The 12,978-nt window shown below is 33.6% G+C and overlaps 1 protein-coding gene across 3 annotated transcripts in view; it reads left to right on the top strand.

Moving 5' to 3' along the window:
* The window catches only part of RBBP8 (RB binding protein 8, endonuclease), a 105,433-nt gene that overhangs the window by 20,966 nt on the left and 71,489 nt on the right, over positions 1–12,978 (top strand). For all 3 annotated transcript variants that reach the window (XM_045527212.1, XM_045527210.1, XM_045527211.1), the window contains exon 3: positions 12,520–12,562. In XM_045527212.1, the coding sequence (XP_045383168.1) occupies positions 12,520–12,562 (43 nt within the window). The remainder of the gene's footprint in view (positions 1–12,519; positions 12,563–12,978) is intronic.

Below are 12,978 nucleotides of genomic sequence, written 5' to 3' on the forward strand. Positions count from 1 at the left end.
AGATCCTGCAGTCTAATAGAGTCATGTAAGCAGAGAAGTCCAGTACAATGAAATAAGAGCTAAAAGGTTTATATGAAATGTAATAAATGTGCAGAGGATCAAGCAATTATGGTTGGGATGAGTATATGAATATTATTTGTGTTTAAAGGTACTCCATACAAAGGAGTTTACTTTTAAAGCTAAGCTCAAGATTTGATACTAAGTTTTAATATACTTTAACTCTGTAACTTTAATATAATTCACTTCTCCCATGTGTGGGAAATGCTTCAGATTCCATTTGTTTCTTGATTACTGATAGGTTTAATACTGCAGTGCTTTATAGCTTTACCGTTACATTGGAGTGCCATTAAAATGTAATCCACCTGAATCCAAAGTGTAGTATGTGGGTCTGTTTTGGCACTTTCCCATGGTAAATTTAATTTCAGGAAGAACTTCATGATGATAATCTCATCATTAATCAATGGGTTCTGAAATATGAATACCAAAAGTATTCTTTCAAACCCCAGTATACTTGGAGACACTTGTAAAAGACATATTTTTTGTGCACTTACAATGTGCCATACCTTGTGAATAAGAATGAATCATAAGTAGTGCTAGTTTTAAGGGAATTTCTAGTCTAGAATTCTTTTATCGCCCAGATTGGAGTGCAGTGATGCGATCATAGCTCACTGCAGCCTTGAACTCCTGGGCACAAGCAATCCTCCTGCCTCAACTTCCCAAGTAACTGGGACTACAGGTGAGAGCAACTTCTCCTGGCTAATTTAAAAAAAAAAAATTTTTTTTTTTGTCAAGATGGAGTCTCACTATGTTGCCCAAGCTAGTCTTGAACTCCTGGCCTCAAGCAGTCCTCCTGCCTTGGCCTCCTGAGCCTCTAGTCTAGAATTTTAATGTAGTGTATCATGTTATCTGGAAACATAAAGGAAGAAGGGTCGTGTATGGTTTACTGTCAGACCAGACTTTAGAACTGAATAAGTCTAATTTTAGCTAGGCAAAGAAGATGGCGGGAGGAGAGGAGGAAATTTTCTGAGTAGAGAAAATAGTATATGCAAAAGTTTGGAGTTAAAAGCTTTATCTTATTCAAGGAACTATAGACAGTTTGGTATCATTCTAAGAGTAAATGGAGTGGGAGATGGTAGTTTATTGGGGAGGTGGATAAGATATGATGCTAGAAATGTAGATAGATGTAGATTAAGTAAAACAGTATGTGCTATGCTGAAGAGACTGTCATTTTACCTTGTCTTTAGGATTAAGTCTAACGCTTTAATCTTGAGTAGGCTAGGCATGGTGGCTCACACCTGTAATCCAAATACTTTGGGAGGCCAAGGCAGTAGGATCGCCTGAGGCCAGACATTAGAAACCAGCCTGGGCAACATAGTGAGACCCTGTCTCTACAGAAAAGATTTTTAGAAATTAGCTGGTTGTGGTAGCATGAGCCTGTAGTCCCAATTACTCGGTAAACTGAAGCAGGAGGATCGCTTGAGCCCTGGAGTTCAAGGCTGCAGTGAGATATGATTGCACCAGTACACTCCAGCCTAGGCGACAGAAAAAGGCTCTGTCTCAAAAGAAATAAGTAAATAAAATAAAACTTTCATCTTGAGTGCCTACTTCCATTGATTGGGAGTAGATGTGAGTAGAGCTGTTGAGAAAGAGGCATGTGCTGTAGTGGTTAAGTTCTGGAATTCTGGATCTGTCAGTGTTTGAAAGCCATCTCCACTACTTGAATAGAGGTGGTAACCTTGTACAAGTTATCTAACTTGATAGTGCCTCAGATTCCTCATCTATAAAATAAAGATACTAATAATGCCTACCTGATATTAAATAACTTAATATATGTAAAGTATTTGGAAGAGTACCTGGCACATAGTAAGCGATAGTTACTATCATTTTGAAGCAACAATCTCAATGTATTATCAATGCCTGCTATGAACCATCCCGGTTATGGAAAATGGGATACTACAAAAAACTGTTAACAGAAGATTCACATAACTGTTTAGTTTTTATTATCCCCCTTATGGTTTTTTTAAACTGCTGATCTCTAGAAGGAAACGGAATGACCAACATAACAAACAGGAGAAAAATGGTCAAGAAATCTTAGAAAATTCTTCATTTCCTTCTCTTTTTTGGTGGTGAGGAGGGGGTTGCTTTTTAAAAAATTGTGGTGAAATCCACATAACATAAAATTTACCATTTAACCATTTTTAATTGTACACTTCAGTGGCATTAAATACATTCACATTGTTGTGCAACCATCAGCACCATGTATTTCCAGAACTCTTGTCATCTTGCAAAACTGTAACTGTACCCATTAAGCAACAACTCCCCATTCTTCCCTTTTCCCCAGCCCCTGGCAACCACCATACTACTTTTTGTCTGTACGAATTTGACTACTCTAGATACCTCATGTAAGTGGAACCCCCTATAGTATTTGTCCTTTTGTGACTGGTTTATTTAATATATCATAATGTCCTCAAGGTTCATTCATGCTGGGCATGTGTCAGAATTTTCTTCCTTTTTAAGGCTGAATGATATACCACATTTTGTTTATCCATTCATCTGTTGACATTATTTGGGTTGCCTTCATGTTTTGTCTATTGTGAATAATGTAAATAATGAACAAATACTTTTTTAAGCCCATGCTTTCAATTCTTTTGGTTATACCCTGATGATAGCCATCCTAATGGGTGTGAGTTGGTATCTCATTGTGGATTTGATTTGCATTTCCTTAATGATTAGCCACGTTGAGCATCTTTTCATGTGCTCATTGGCCATTTGTATATCTTCTTTAGATAAATGTTTATTCAAGTCCTTTGCCTATTTTGTTAATCAGGTGGTTTGGTTTTTAGTTGTTGACTTGTAGAGGTTCTTTATGTATTCTGGATATTAACCCCTTTTCAGATATATGATTTGCAAATATTTTCTCCCATTCTGTGGGTTGCCTTTTCACTGTGTTTATTGTCTCATTTGATGCATAGAAGTTTTAAAGATTGATGTAGTCCAATTTTTTTGTTGTTGCCTATGCTTTTGGTGTCATACCCAAGAAATCATTCTCAAATCCAGTGTGTGACTAAGCTCTTTCCTTATGTTTTACTCTAAAAGTTTTATAGTTTTACCTCTTACATATAAGTCCTTCATCCATTTTGAGTTAAATTTTGTATATGGTGTAAGGTAAAGGTCCAGCTACATTCTTTTGTATGTGGATATCCATTGTTTTCAGTGCTATTTGTTGAAAAGATTTTCCATTTCTACTATAAATGGAATGGTTTTTGTGCCCTTGTTGAAAATCATTCAACTATATGTGAGGATTTATTTCTGGCCTCCATTCTATTCCATTGTCTGTCTGTGTAGCAGTACCACATTGTTTTAATTATTGTAGCTTTGTAGTAAAATTTGAAATCAGAAAGTGTGAGACCTCCAACTTTGTTTTTTCTCAAGATTGTTTTGGCTCTTTGGGTCCCTTGAGATTCTATATGAATTGTAAGGCACATTTTTCTATTTCTCTAAAAAATGTCATTGGGATTTTGATAGGTATTACATTAAATCCATAGATTGCTTTGTACAGTGTTGACTTCTTAATAAATTAAGTCTTCTAATCCATGAACATGGAATATCTTTCCATTTATTAGTGTCTACTATAATTTTTTTCAGCAATATTTTATAGTTTTCAGTGTACAAGTCTTTTGTCTCCTTGGTGAAGCTTATTGTTAAGTGTCCATTTGATGCTACTGTAAATAGAATTATTTTCATAATTTCCTTTTTGGATTGTTCATTGTTAGTGTATAGAAATACAACTGATTTTTATGTGTTGATTTTGTATTCTCCAACTTTCCCAAAACTCCATTTCTTAATTGTAATTTTTGGCTTACTACCTGATGTGGACATTAGAAACTCTCTTTAATTTTTTTATTGTTAAGGGTTGGAGTTTAGCTACCTCTGGTCTCACCTGCATCCTTTACTGCTCTGTTATGCTCTATTTGCTAGAATATGCTGATCTATGTTTCTGTTAAAGTCCTCTTTTAGCATATGTAATTGGTGGTACGATCAGGGTGCAATAGTGTTCATTTAGAAATTGAGGTATCAGTGGAATGTCATTATTATTGTTTTATCCATTAATTTTTCTTTTTAGTTTTAGCTTTTTTCTAAAAATTTCAGAACGCAGTGAGAAGTTATCCTCACACACACAAGCAGGTAACCAGTTTTATTATTTTTTGTGTGTGTATTCTTCCAGAATTGTTTTCTAAAGTATGGCTATAGGTTCTTTTTTTCATTCAAGGTTTAAGATTTTTTTTATTTTAGGCAATTTTACACATATATAAAAGTTAAGAAAGTTAATGAATTCCTATATACCTGTCACTCAGCTTCAACTATTATCAGTACATGGCCAATCTTGTTTTACATATATTCCATGTACTTCTCTATTCCTTTTCCACTTAGTTATTTTGAAGTCCTTGACATAATTTCATCTATAAATAACAATAATCTCCACTTATTCAAGGAGGATATGTTCCAACACCCCAGAGGATGCCTGAAACCGCAAATAGTCCTGAACCCTATATATACTATGTTTTTTTCTATACTCACGTATCTACAGTGAAGTTTAACTTATAAATTAGGGATATTAAGAGATTAACAATAAAATAGAACAACTGTAGCAATATACCGTAATAAAAGTAAAATAAGGTTTGCTTGAACACAAGCACCGAAACTGCAACAGGTCAATCTGATAACCAAATGGCTACTAGGTGACTAAAATGGGCACATAGCATATACAGTATGGATACACTGGAAAAGGTATGAGTCACATACTGGACGGGACATTGTGAGATGTCATTATACTTCTCAGAGTGGTGCACCATTTAAAACTTGTGAATTGTTTATTTCTGGAATTTTTCTTTTAGGGACGAGGTCTTGCTCTGTCCCCCAGCCTGGAGTGCAGTGGCATGTTCATAGCTCACTGCATCCTCCAACTCATGGGCTCAAGTGATCCTCCAACCTCAGCCTCCCAAGTAGGTATAGGTGTGCACCACCACACCAGCTAATTAAAAAACATATATTTTAGAGATGGGGTCTTCCTGTGTTGCTCGGGCTGATCTTGAACTCCTGGCCTCAAACAATCCTCCCCCCCTTGGCCTCCCAAAGTGCTGGGATTACAGCATCAGCCACTGCACCTGGCCTATTTCTGGAATTTTCTATTTAATATTTTTGGACCATCATTGAGTGCAGGTAACTGAAATCACAGAAAGTGAAGCTGCAGATAATGGGAAACTGCTGTACTTCAATATTTTCGATGGTCTTTTTACAACAAAAAATGCTGTTGTCACACTAGCAAAACAAATTATTTAATATCAGCTAATACATATTAGATGATAGAGTTGAAATTTTCCCAGTTATGTCACATGTCTTTTTATAGTTGGTTTGTTCAAATCTGTATCTAAATGACATCTTATGTTGCATTTGATTAATGTGCCTATTGATTTTTTCAGTGTAGTTTTAATTTGTATTTCTCTTTATAAATGAGATTAAGCATCTTTGCTTATGTTTAAGTGTGACTTGCATTGCTTTTTCTTTTTTCTCTCTATATTTTTTTGAGACAGAGTCTCACTCTGTTACCTAGGTTAGAGTGCAGTGGCATCATAGCTCACTGCAACCTCAAACTCATGGGCTCAAGCAGTCCTCCTGCTTGAGTCTCCTGAGTAGTTGGGACTATAGGCATGCCCCCACACCCAGCTAGTGTTTCTATTTTTTGTAGAGGCAGGGTCTCACTATGGTGCATAGTCTGGTTTCTAACTCCTGGCCTCAAATGATCCTCCTGCCTTGGCCTCCAAAAGTGTGAGCCACTGCACCCGGCCTGTATTGCTTTTTCTATGAACTGTCTATATAATTTATTGATTATTTTCTTGAGTTTTGGACCTTTTTCCTGTCAATTTTCATAAAGTTGTTTATATCTAAGACAGATTAGTTGACTTTAAATATTAAAAAAAATAGAAATTCAAATTTGTTTTTAATAAGAAAGATCTAATTTTAAAATAAATTGGGAGGCCAAGTTGGGACAAAAACACTTGAGGCCAGGAGTTTGAAACCAGCCTGGGCAATATGGTGAGACCCCATCTCTACAAAAAAAAAAATTAAAAATAAAAATAGCTGAGTATAGTAGCACATGCCTATAGTCCTTGCTACTTGGGAGCCTGAGGCAGGAGGATTGTTTAACTTGAGCCCAGGAGTTAAAGGCTGCAGTGAGCTGTGATCATGCACTGTACTCCAGCCCGGGTGACAGAGCAAGACCCTGTCTCTAATTAAAAAATAAATAAAATGGCCATATGTCCAGGAACAGATATGAATGTTTTAAATTAATTCACTTGACTACACTATTTACCCGTAGAAGTTCTACTATAAAACATTGAGGAAGGATTCTGAGTTTTAGTACTGACTTGTCATTCATTTAGTAAAAAGTTATTGAATTGTATATGCCAGGCATGGTAGCAGTACTTAGGATACAACACTGAAGAAGACATGATGGGTTTTTTTGGCAGTTGTATTCATTTTCTTTAGGAAAATATTTATACAGTATAATTACATAATGAAATGATAGCAGAATTAGTAAGATACCAGACACTATGTTTTGATAACAGTGTAATAAGCTACATGTACTTCTTTTAAAACTGGGAAGAAATAGTCTTCCAACTTCCATTGAAGAGAAGCTGTAGCTTCCTTTTGTTTTATAATACTGTGATCCCAGCATGTAAGTTTACCAGTAAGAACAACTTCAAGTTTAAACTATTACAGGAATGTTATTTGTATGTAATATAAAAAAAATTTTATTCTTTGTGACCTAAAGTGAAGCACATACAATATTTTGAAATAATTTAAATAGGACCAGATATACTTGATTTTTATTAAACATTCATAGAGGGGAATTAGCATTCAGCCATCTTTAAGCATATGGTTAAATTCTTCATCCTTCAAATAATTACTTTCTTGTTTTATAACTGGTTTTAAGAAGATCATTAAATTTTTACTATGCAGAGTCCCTATCTTGCTCATCTTTATATCCCCGTAGATAAAAGTGCATAGCACACAGTAAGAAATCAGCAAATGACATCTAAATGAATTGCATAGTTTAGAGCTAGATCAATGGAACATTTTCCTGAACTTCAGTTTTTAAAAATCCATGAAATATGAAAATATCTAAATTTTGTGCCTGTCTAAAACCCTGAAATACTTTACTACCCATTCACTTTAAATTTTTTATTTTTAGATAATATTCTAGAAAGTTGGGAAAGGAAAAATAAATCATTACAAGAATGACATTTGTGGTTTTTGTGTTTTCTTTCCTAGTTTTAAAAAAAATGCACGTAGCTTATTGTTGTGGTCATTGTACATACTATTTTATATCTGGCTTATTTTTGCTATTGTATTTATCTAAACTACTTATTTTTTCATGTCATAACTAATCATCATTTCAGAATTTTTATACATACCCATATAAAAACTAGGCCAATTTTATTTTTAGGTTCTTAATTTAACAGAGATAAAATATTTGACAGATTCCTTCATGTTCTTTGGTGTTAAACAGGATCTTCATGAGACCCCCATTTTATGATGAGGAGGTGTCAAGAAAATAAATAATATATTCTTTGATAAGAATAATATGCCATATTCATCAAATTATAGAATATATGAAACTCACAGATGTTATATAGTAGATAATTCTTTTAAATTGTGTACTGTTCATGGCTATGTTCTAATAGTAATCATGTTCCCAGAAAAGGTAGTTTGTATACCCTGGAAAACATTAAGGGAGGAATATAGCAATTGTTGGTGTATATGGTTAATATCCATGTGTCTGTGAACATTAGGTATTGGATATATGTTTGAGCTGATGAGCTATTGATCAGGCCACTTTCCCAATTTCAAATCACTTATGGATTTTTAAAGGTATTAAATGAATAAGCACTAGTTTTTAAAAATGATGTGTCATTTAAAAACACTCGGTTTGGGCCATGCCTGTGTCAAATGTTCCACATAGTTCCATATAAAATTAGATCCTCTTTGTGATAACTTCAAAGACATGCCTGAAGGGAACTTAATTTTTTTAAGAAGGTGGGGGATCCACTTGGAAAAACCGGTATAAGAAGCTATTTGAAAGACATCAAACATGGACTTGTCTGGACTTTGCAGGTTTTGAAGTATATATGGGAATCTAAATTGACTCATTACTTTTAAAGCTTCATGTCAGTAAAAAACAAAAGAGAAATGTTATGAATGGTAGTACTTGAGATATATAATTGTTACTTAGCCATGTAAATCTATCCATAGGAACTTACATGCATCTGAATACCTACATGCATTTATATGTGTTTAGATTTTTTTTTTGCTTCATTTAACCAAAACATAATAAAATGATGGGAAAACATGACAGTATGTGCACTGTGCACTGATCCCAGTATAAGCTACATACATTTCTTTTAAAACTAAGAAAGAATAAACAAAGTTTCCCAACTTCTGTTGAAGAACAGCAATATGCAAACCGGACCATTTTTGTTGAAGAATTCTGGAGACACTTGTCACCTAGTTTTTGTATCTTTTCTCTTTAGAATAATTGTATCCCTTCATGATTGTTCATTCCAGTGTCTTATGTCCTTTTGTGGCAAATGCTGCTAGTATAGGGGTAAAACACAGATTATTACTGTTAACATAGAGTTTTTATGCTTTGAGTTCAGAATTAACAGGTGGTTTTATTAGAATTTAATAGAAACTTCAGAATTCTTTAAATTTTAGAAGTCATAATGTGTATTCAATTGCGTACAAGATTTTTTGCATTTTAAAATCTTTTGCAGTATCAGGTTTATTATTAAAAACACAGGTAATCAAATTTTAGAATATTTAGTTTTTAGAACACCACTTTTTAAATAAATGGCCCCTTGTCCATGCCAGGTTTTGCCATCAGCATCTCAGCTGTTATATTTTCTGTATCTGATAAACATGGCAATCAGTTTCATAGAAAAATAGGCAGGTTTTAGGGGGCAAAATTCAAACCCCTTTGAAGGAGTGGGAGAGCATAAAGGCTCTAATATGACAGGATAAATATTTCTTGATTCAGTTTTAGATTGCTCCATTTATTTTCTCAGATGTTTCGTCAAAAATTCCAAAAAGAGTACATTTATATTAAGACTATAAAAATTAACAATGAAAGGAATTGCATGTAATTTTGATCCATAATATCAATGTCCCATTTATCATTAAGAATGCTATCAGCAACTCACATGCCTGTTATTTTTTCATTTGAATTTACATCTGTAAATTCAGTGAAATCCACCAAAAAAATTTACCTATTTTGAGATAATTAAATCTTAAAGTGAGCACATCTTAAATTTGGCTGCATCTTATAAAGACAAGAGTTTATACTTTGAAATTGAAATAATTTATTAGGCAACTATAGAAATACTAGCAGTGGTAGTATTTTTGGTAGAAGTTAAATTACTTGATTTATATATATAAAGCCACTTCTTGTCAAGAAAGATGATGTTAGGCTTTTTTATAATTCAAAACCATAAATAACTTGTTTAACAGTACATATAGTACATATGGTTTGTTCTAGGTAGAGAACTAAAATAAGTAAGAATTAACATAGCAATGATTTTTGTTTATGTATAACAAGTTGAATTATTGCCTCATTCCTGAACTCTTAAATTTGTTTGGTTTATTATAACTACACATACAGGCCTTTAATTGTTTCATTTCCTCCAAAATTCATATATGAGTGGGTGTAGGGTTAATTGTAGTACAGTACTTGGTCTTTTGAACACTTTCCTCAATAGGTATCTCAGGTTGCCAGTGTTACAATCCTTGATACTTTGTTGAACAGACTACCTGTTCATACAGGAGCTGCATTGTTGTATAGCCTCATTCCTTCCGTTGGGTGTGGAGCAGGATTAAAGCACACTTTATAGAGGTTCTAATTGTAGATGCCTAATTGACTTGATGAATAGCAAATGCTAAAATTTAAACATACACACATAGATATACACATAAACCTGTTTCAGGGCTGATGTGCGTGACAGAACAAATGCCTCACAGGTGTTGAATGCTTGCGAGATAAAAGAGTAGTTCTTTCCATATTTCCCAAGAATTTTCTTTTGAAGTTTATATGGATTTTCTATCTTATTGTTTTTTTTTTTCTTAAAATGGTTCATGGCAAGAATCCATTTCATCTTTGGCTGCACTTTTCACTTCTAAAAGCAGACCTGATTTTTAGAAGTCAGCCAAAATTAAAAACAATGAAATCTGTCAACAAGTAAATTTTCACACGTTTTGGGAAGGGAAGAAGAGGGAAAAACTGCTGACTCTAGTTTTTGGCCTAGTAGGGTCACAAATTCTTCTTTTCATAATTCTTCAAGAATGAGTTGATGCTTTACCAAGCACTTTCAAGGTCTCATGAATTTGTCATCATTACCTGAAAGAGAAGAAAGCTTCTCAGGCTAGGAACTTGACAGATGGAAAAGATTTTTAAAAATGAAAAGATAATACCAGTTTTTATTTTTAATTTGTAAAAGATAAGTTTCCCTTTATTATGTTTTATATTTTAATAGTGTTTCAAAGCTCCAAGGGGGCAAATAGTTTTCCATTTTAGCTTTTTTTTTTTTAGCTTGTACTTTGAGCTAATTGTAGATTCACACGTAGTTGTTAGCAATAATACAAAAAGCTTTTGTATACCTTTTACACGTTTTTCTTCAATGGTGGCATCTTCTTGTATAACTATAGTTAATTATCATAACTGAGAAAGTGATAGTGATAAAATTTACTAACCTTACTCAAATTCCACCAATTTTAGATGTGTTTACTTGTGTGTGTGTGTGTGTGTGTGTGTGTGTGTGTGTGTGTATTTGTTTCTGTGCAAGTTAATCACATGTATAGATTCCTGTGACTGCCACCAAGGAGCCCACATGCCACTCTTTTAAATCCCCAGCCACCTTTCTTCTGCCTATCCCTCCAACCTCTGGCCACCCATAATCTGTTCTCGATCTCCACAGTGCTGTCATTTCAAGAATGTTGTCTAAGTGGAATCATACAGAATGTAACTTTAGGAAATTGGCTTTTTAAACTCAGCAATAATTCCCTTAAGATCTATCCAAATTGATACACTTATCGATAATAGTTCATTCCTTATTATTGCTCGGTAGCATATGTGGTACATGGATGCAACCAATGTTTGGGTTGGTTTTTTTTTTAACAGTTCACTCGTTGAAGGATGTTTGGGTTGTTTGTAACGTTTGGCTATTAGGAATAAAGCTGCTGTGAACATTCGAGTACAGGTTTATCTGTAACATTTACTTCACCATCTTATTCTTAACGTTTTATTTACTCAAATCATAGGCCATAGAATTGACGGTAAAATGTGTCATGTGTCATATCAGTTGCACATTTCCTAGAGGTGAAATTTGAGATATAGGGCAAAGGTGTAACACCAAAAAAGTTCTCCATAGCCTTTATTTTTCCACAATATCCAGATTTCCTGGATAAATCAGACTCTGTCTCAAAAAAAAAAAAAAATTTTTTTTTTTTACTTGATTGTGCCTTTGAGTATTTTGCTTGCTATAAAATTGTTACTTATTTTTTATGACTGAGTTTCTTTAAAGGTTAGAATCTAAGAAGTGAGATACCGATGAAAAAGACTTGACATATTGCTAAGTTGCTTTCCAAAAGAATCAAACCAATTTACAGTACCTTCAGCAAAGTATGGGAGTATAGTTTTTGACACTTTAATCAATATTGGGTATTATGATTCTTACAATTTTGTTAAGTAATTGTATCGATTTGCATTTATATTCATTGCTAGTGATGTTATATGCATTTTCACATGTGTTTGACTGTTTTTCTTCTTTTGTTAATTACTTTTCATGTAAATTAGAAATGTCACCCTATTTTCTCTATATCCTTCCTTGCAGTTTCAATGTCTATCAGCTTGCTTTCTTCTCAATAACTACCTGACTCCCACTCTTCTCTGATGTTTTGTGTCAGACTTAATTAAAATTAAAAATACATGTAACAGATATCTTGAGAGAAAAACACTAGTGTCCTTTGTTAAGTATTTATCTGTAAGCAATTTTGCTCCTAATCCTGGACTTCCTGCCACAATCTAGTTTAATCCCAGAAGATTTGAGCCTACATAAACACCATTGCTGTGAGCAAATACATAGGCTGTGTCAGAACATAGACTTTCATTTATAGTGAACTTCTAATTATATGCTTGCCCCTGCTATTAGAAAGGAAATAACTCAAAGTGGGGAAAATTTCATTCCACTTGGCTGTCATATGATAGACTAAAAGCAAAAATGTTGCAGATATACTTTTGTGACCTCAGGGTGTAAGTAAAGGGAATACTCTCTACATACTAATGGGACCTGGTTCATTATTCAGAGACTAGCAGAAGTGACTTAACAGTATAGCATTTGCCCCATAAAAGAACTTAGATAACTTCTTTAGAAATAATAAAATACTGTTTTTTTTCTTTTTACTTTTCAGGTTTACAAGTAAAGGTAACCAAACTGAAAAAGGAACGAATTTTGTAAGTATCAGTGTGTAACATTGATGTCTTATTTATAAAGTAATTGATACTGATGCCCTGTTTGGCCTCAATATCTTATTTATAAAGAATTAGCTTTACTTAATGTGGACCTTAGATAGTTGACGGCAATTTTTTTTCAATAATCTAAAGTAGAAGGATTAATTTTATAATTTTAAGTATAGCTTTAGTTAATATTTGCATATGTATATTTGCATTTTAATTTAACATATATGATCTATTTTCATTAAGTATTTATTAAAGTGACAGCTGACCTATAAGCTCATTTTGGTCTGTCAGTGGCATTCTTTTCTCAGTCAGGATTAACATCTGGATTCAAAATTCTACAAGAGAGGGAGCAGAATAATTTTGGGATTTCTAAACTCATATAAGAAATAGAAACAAACTATATAAGTATT

Source organism: Lemur catta, chromosome 16 (genome assembly GCF_020740605.2).
Source record: "Lemur catta isolate mLemCat1 chromosome 16, mLemCat1.pri, whole genome shotgun sequence".
NCBI lineage: Eukaryota > Metazoa > Chordata > Mammalia > Primates > Lemuridae > Lemur > Lemur catta.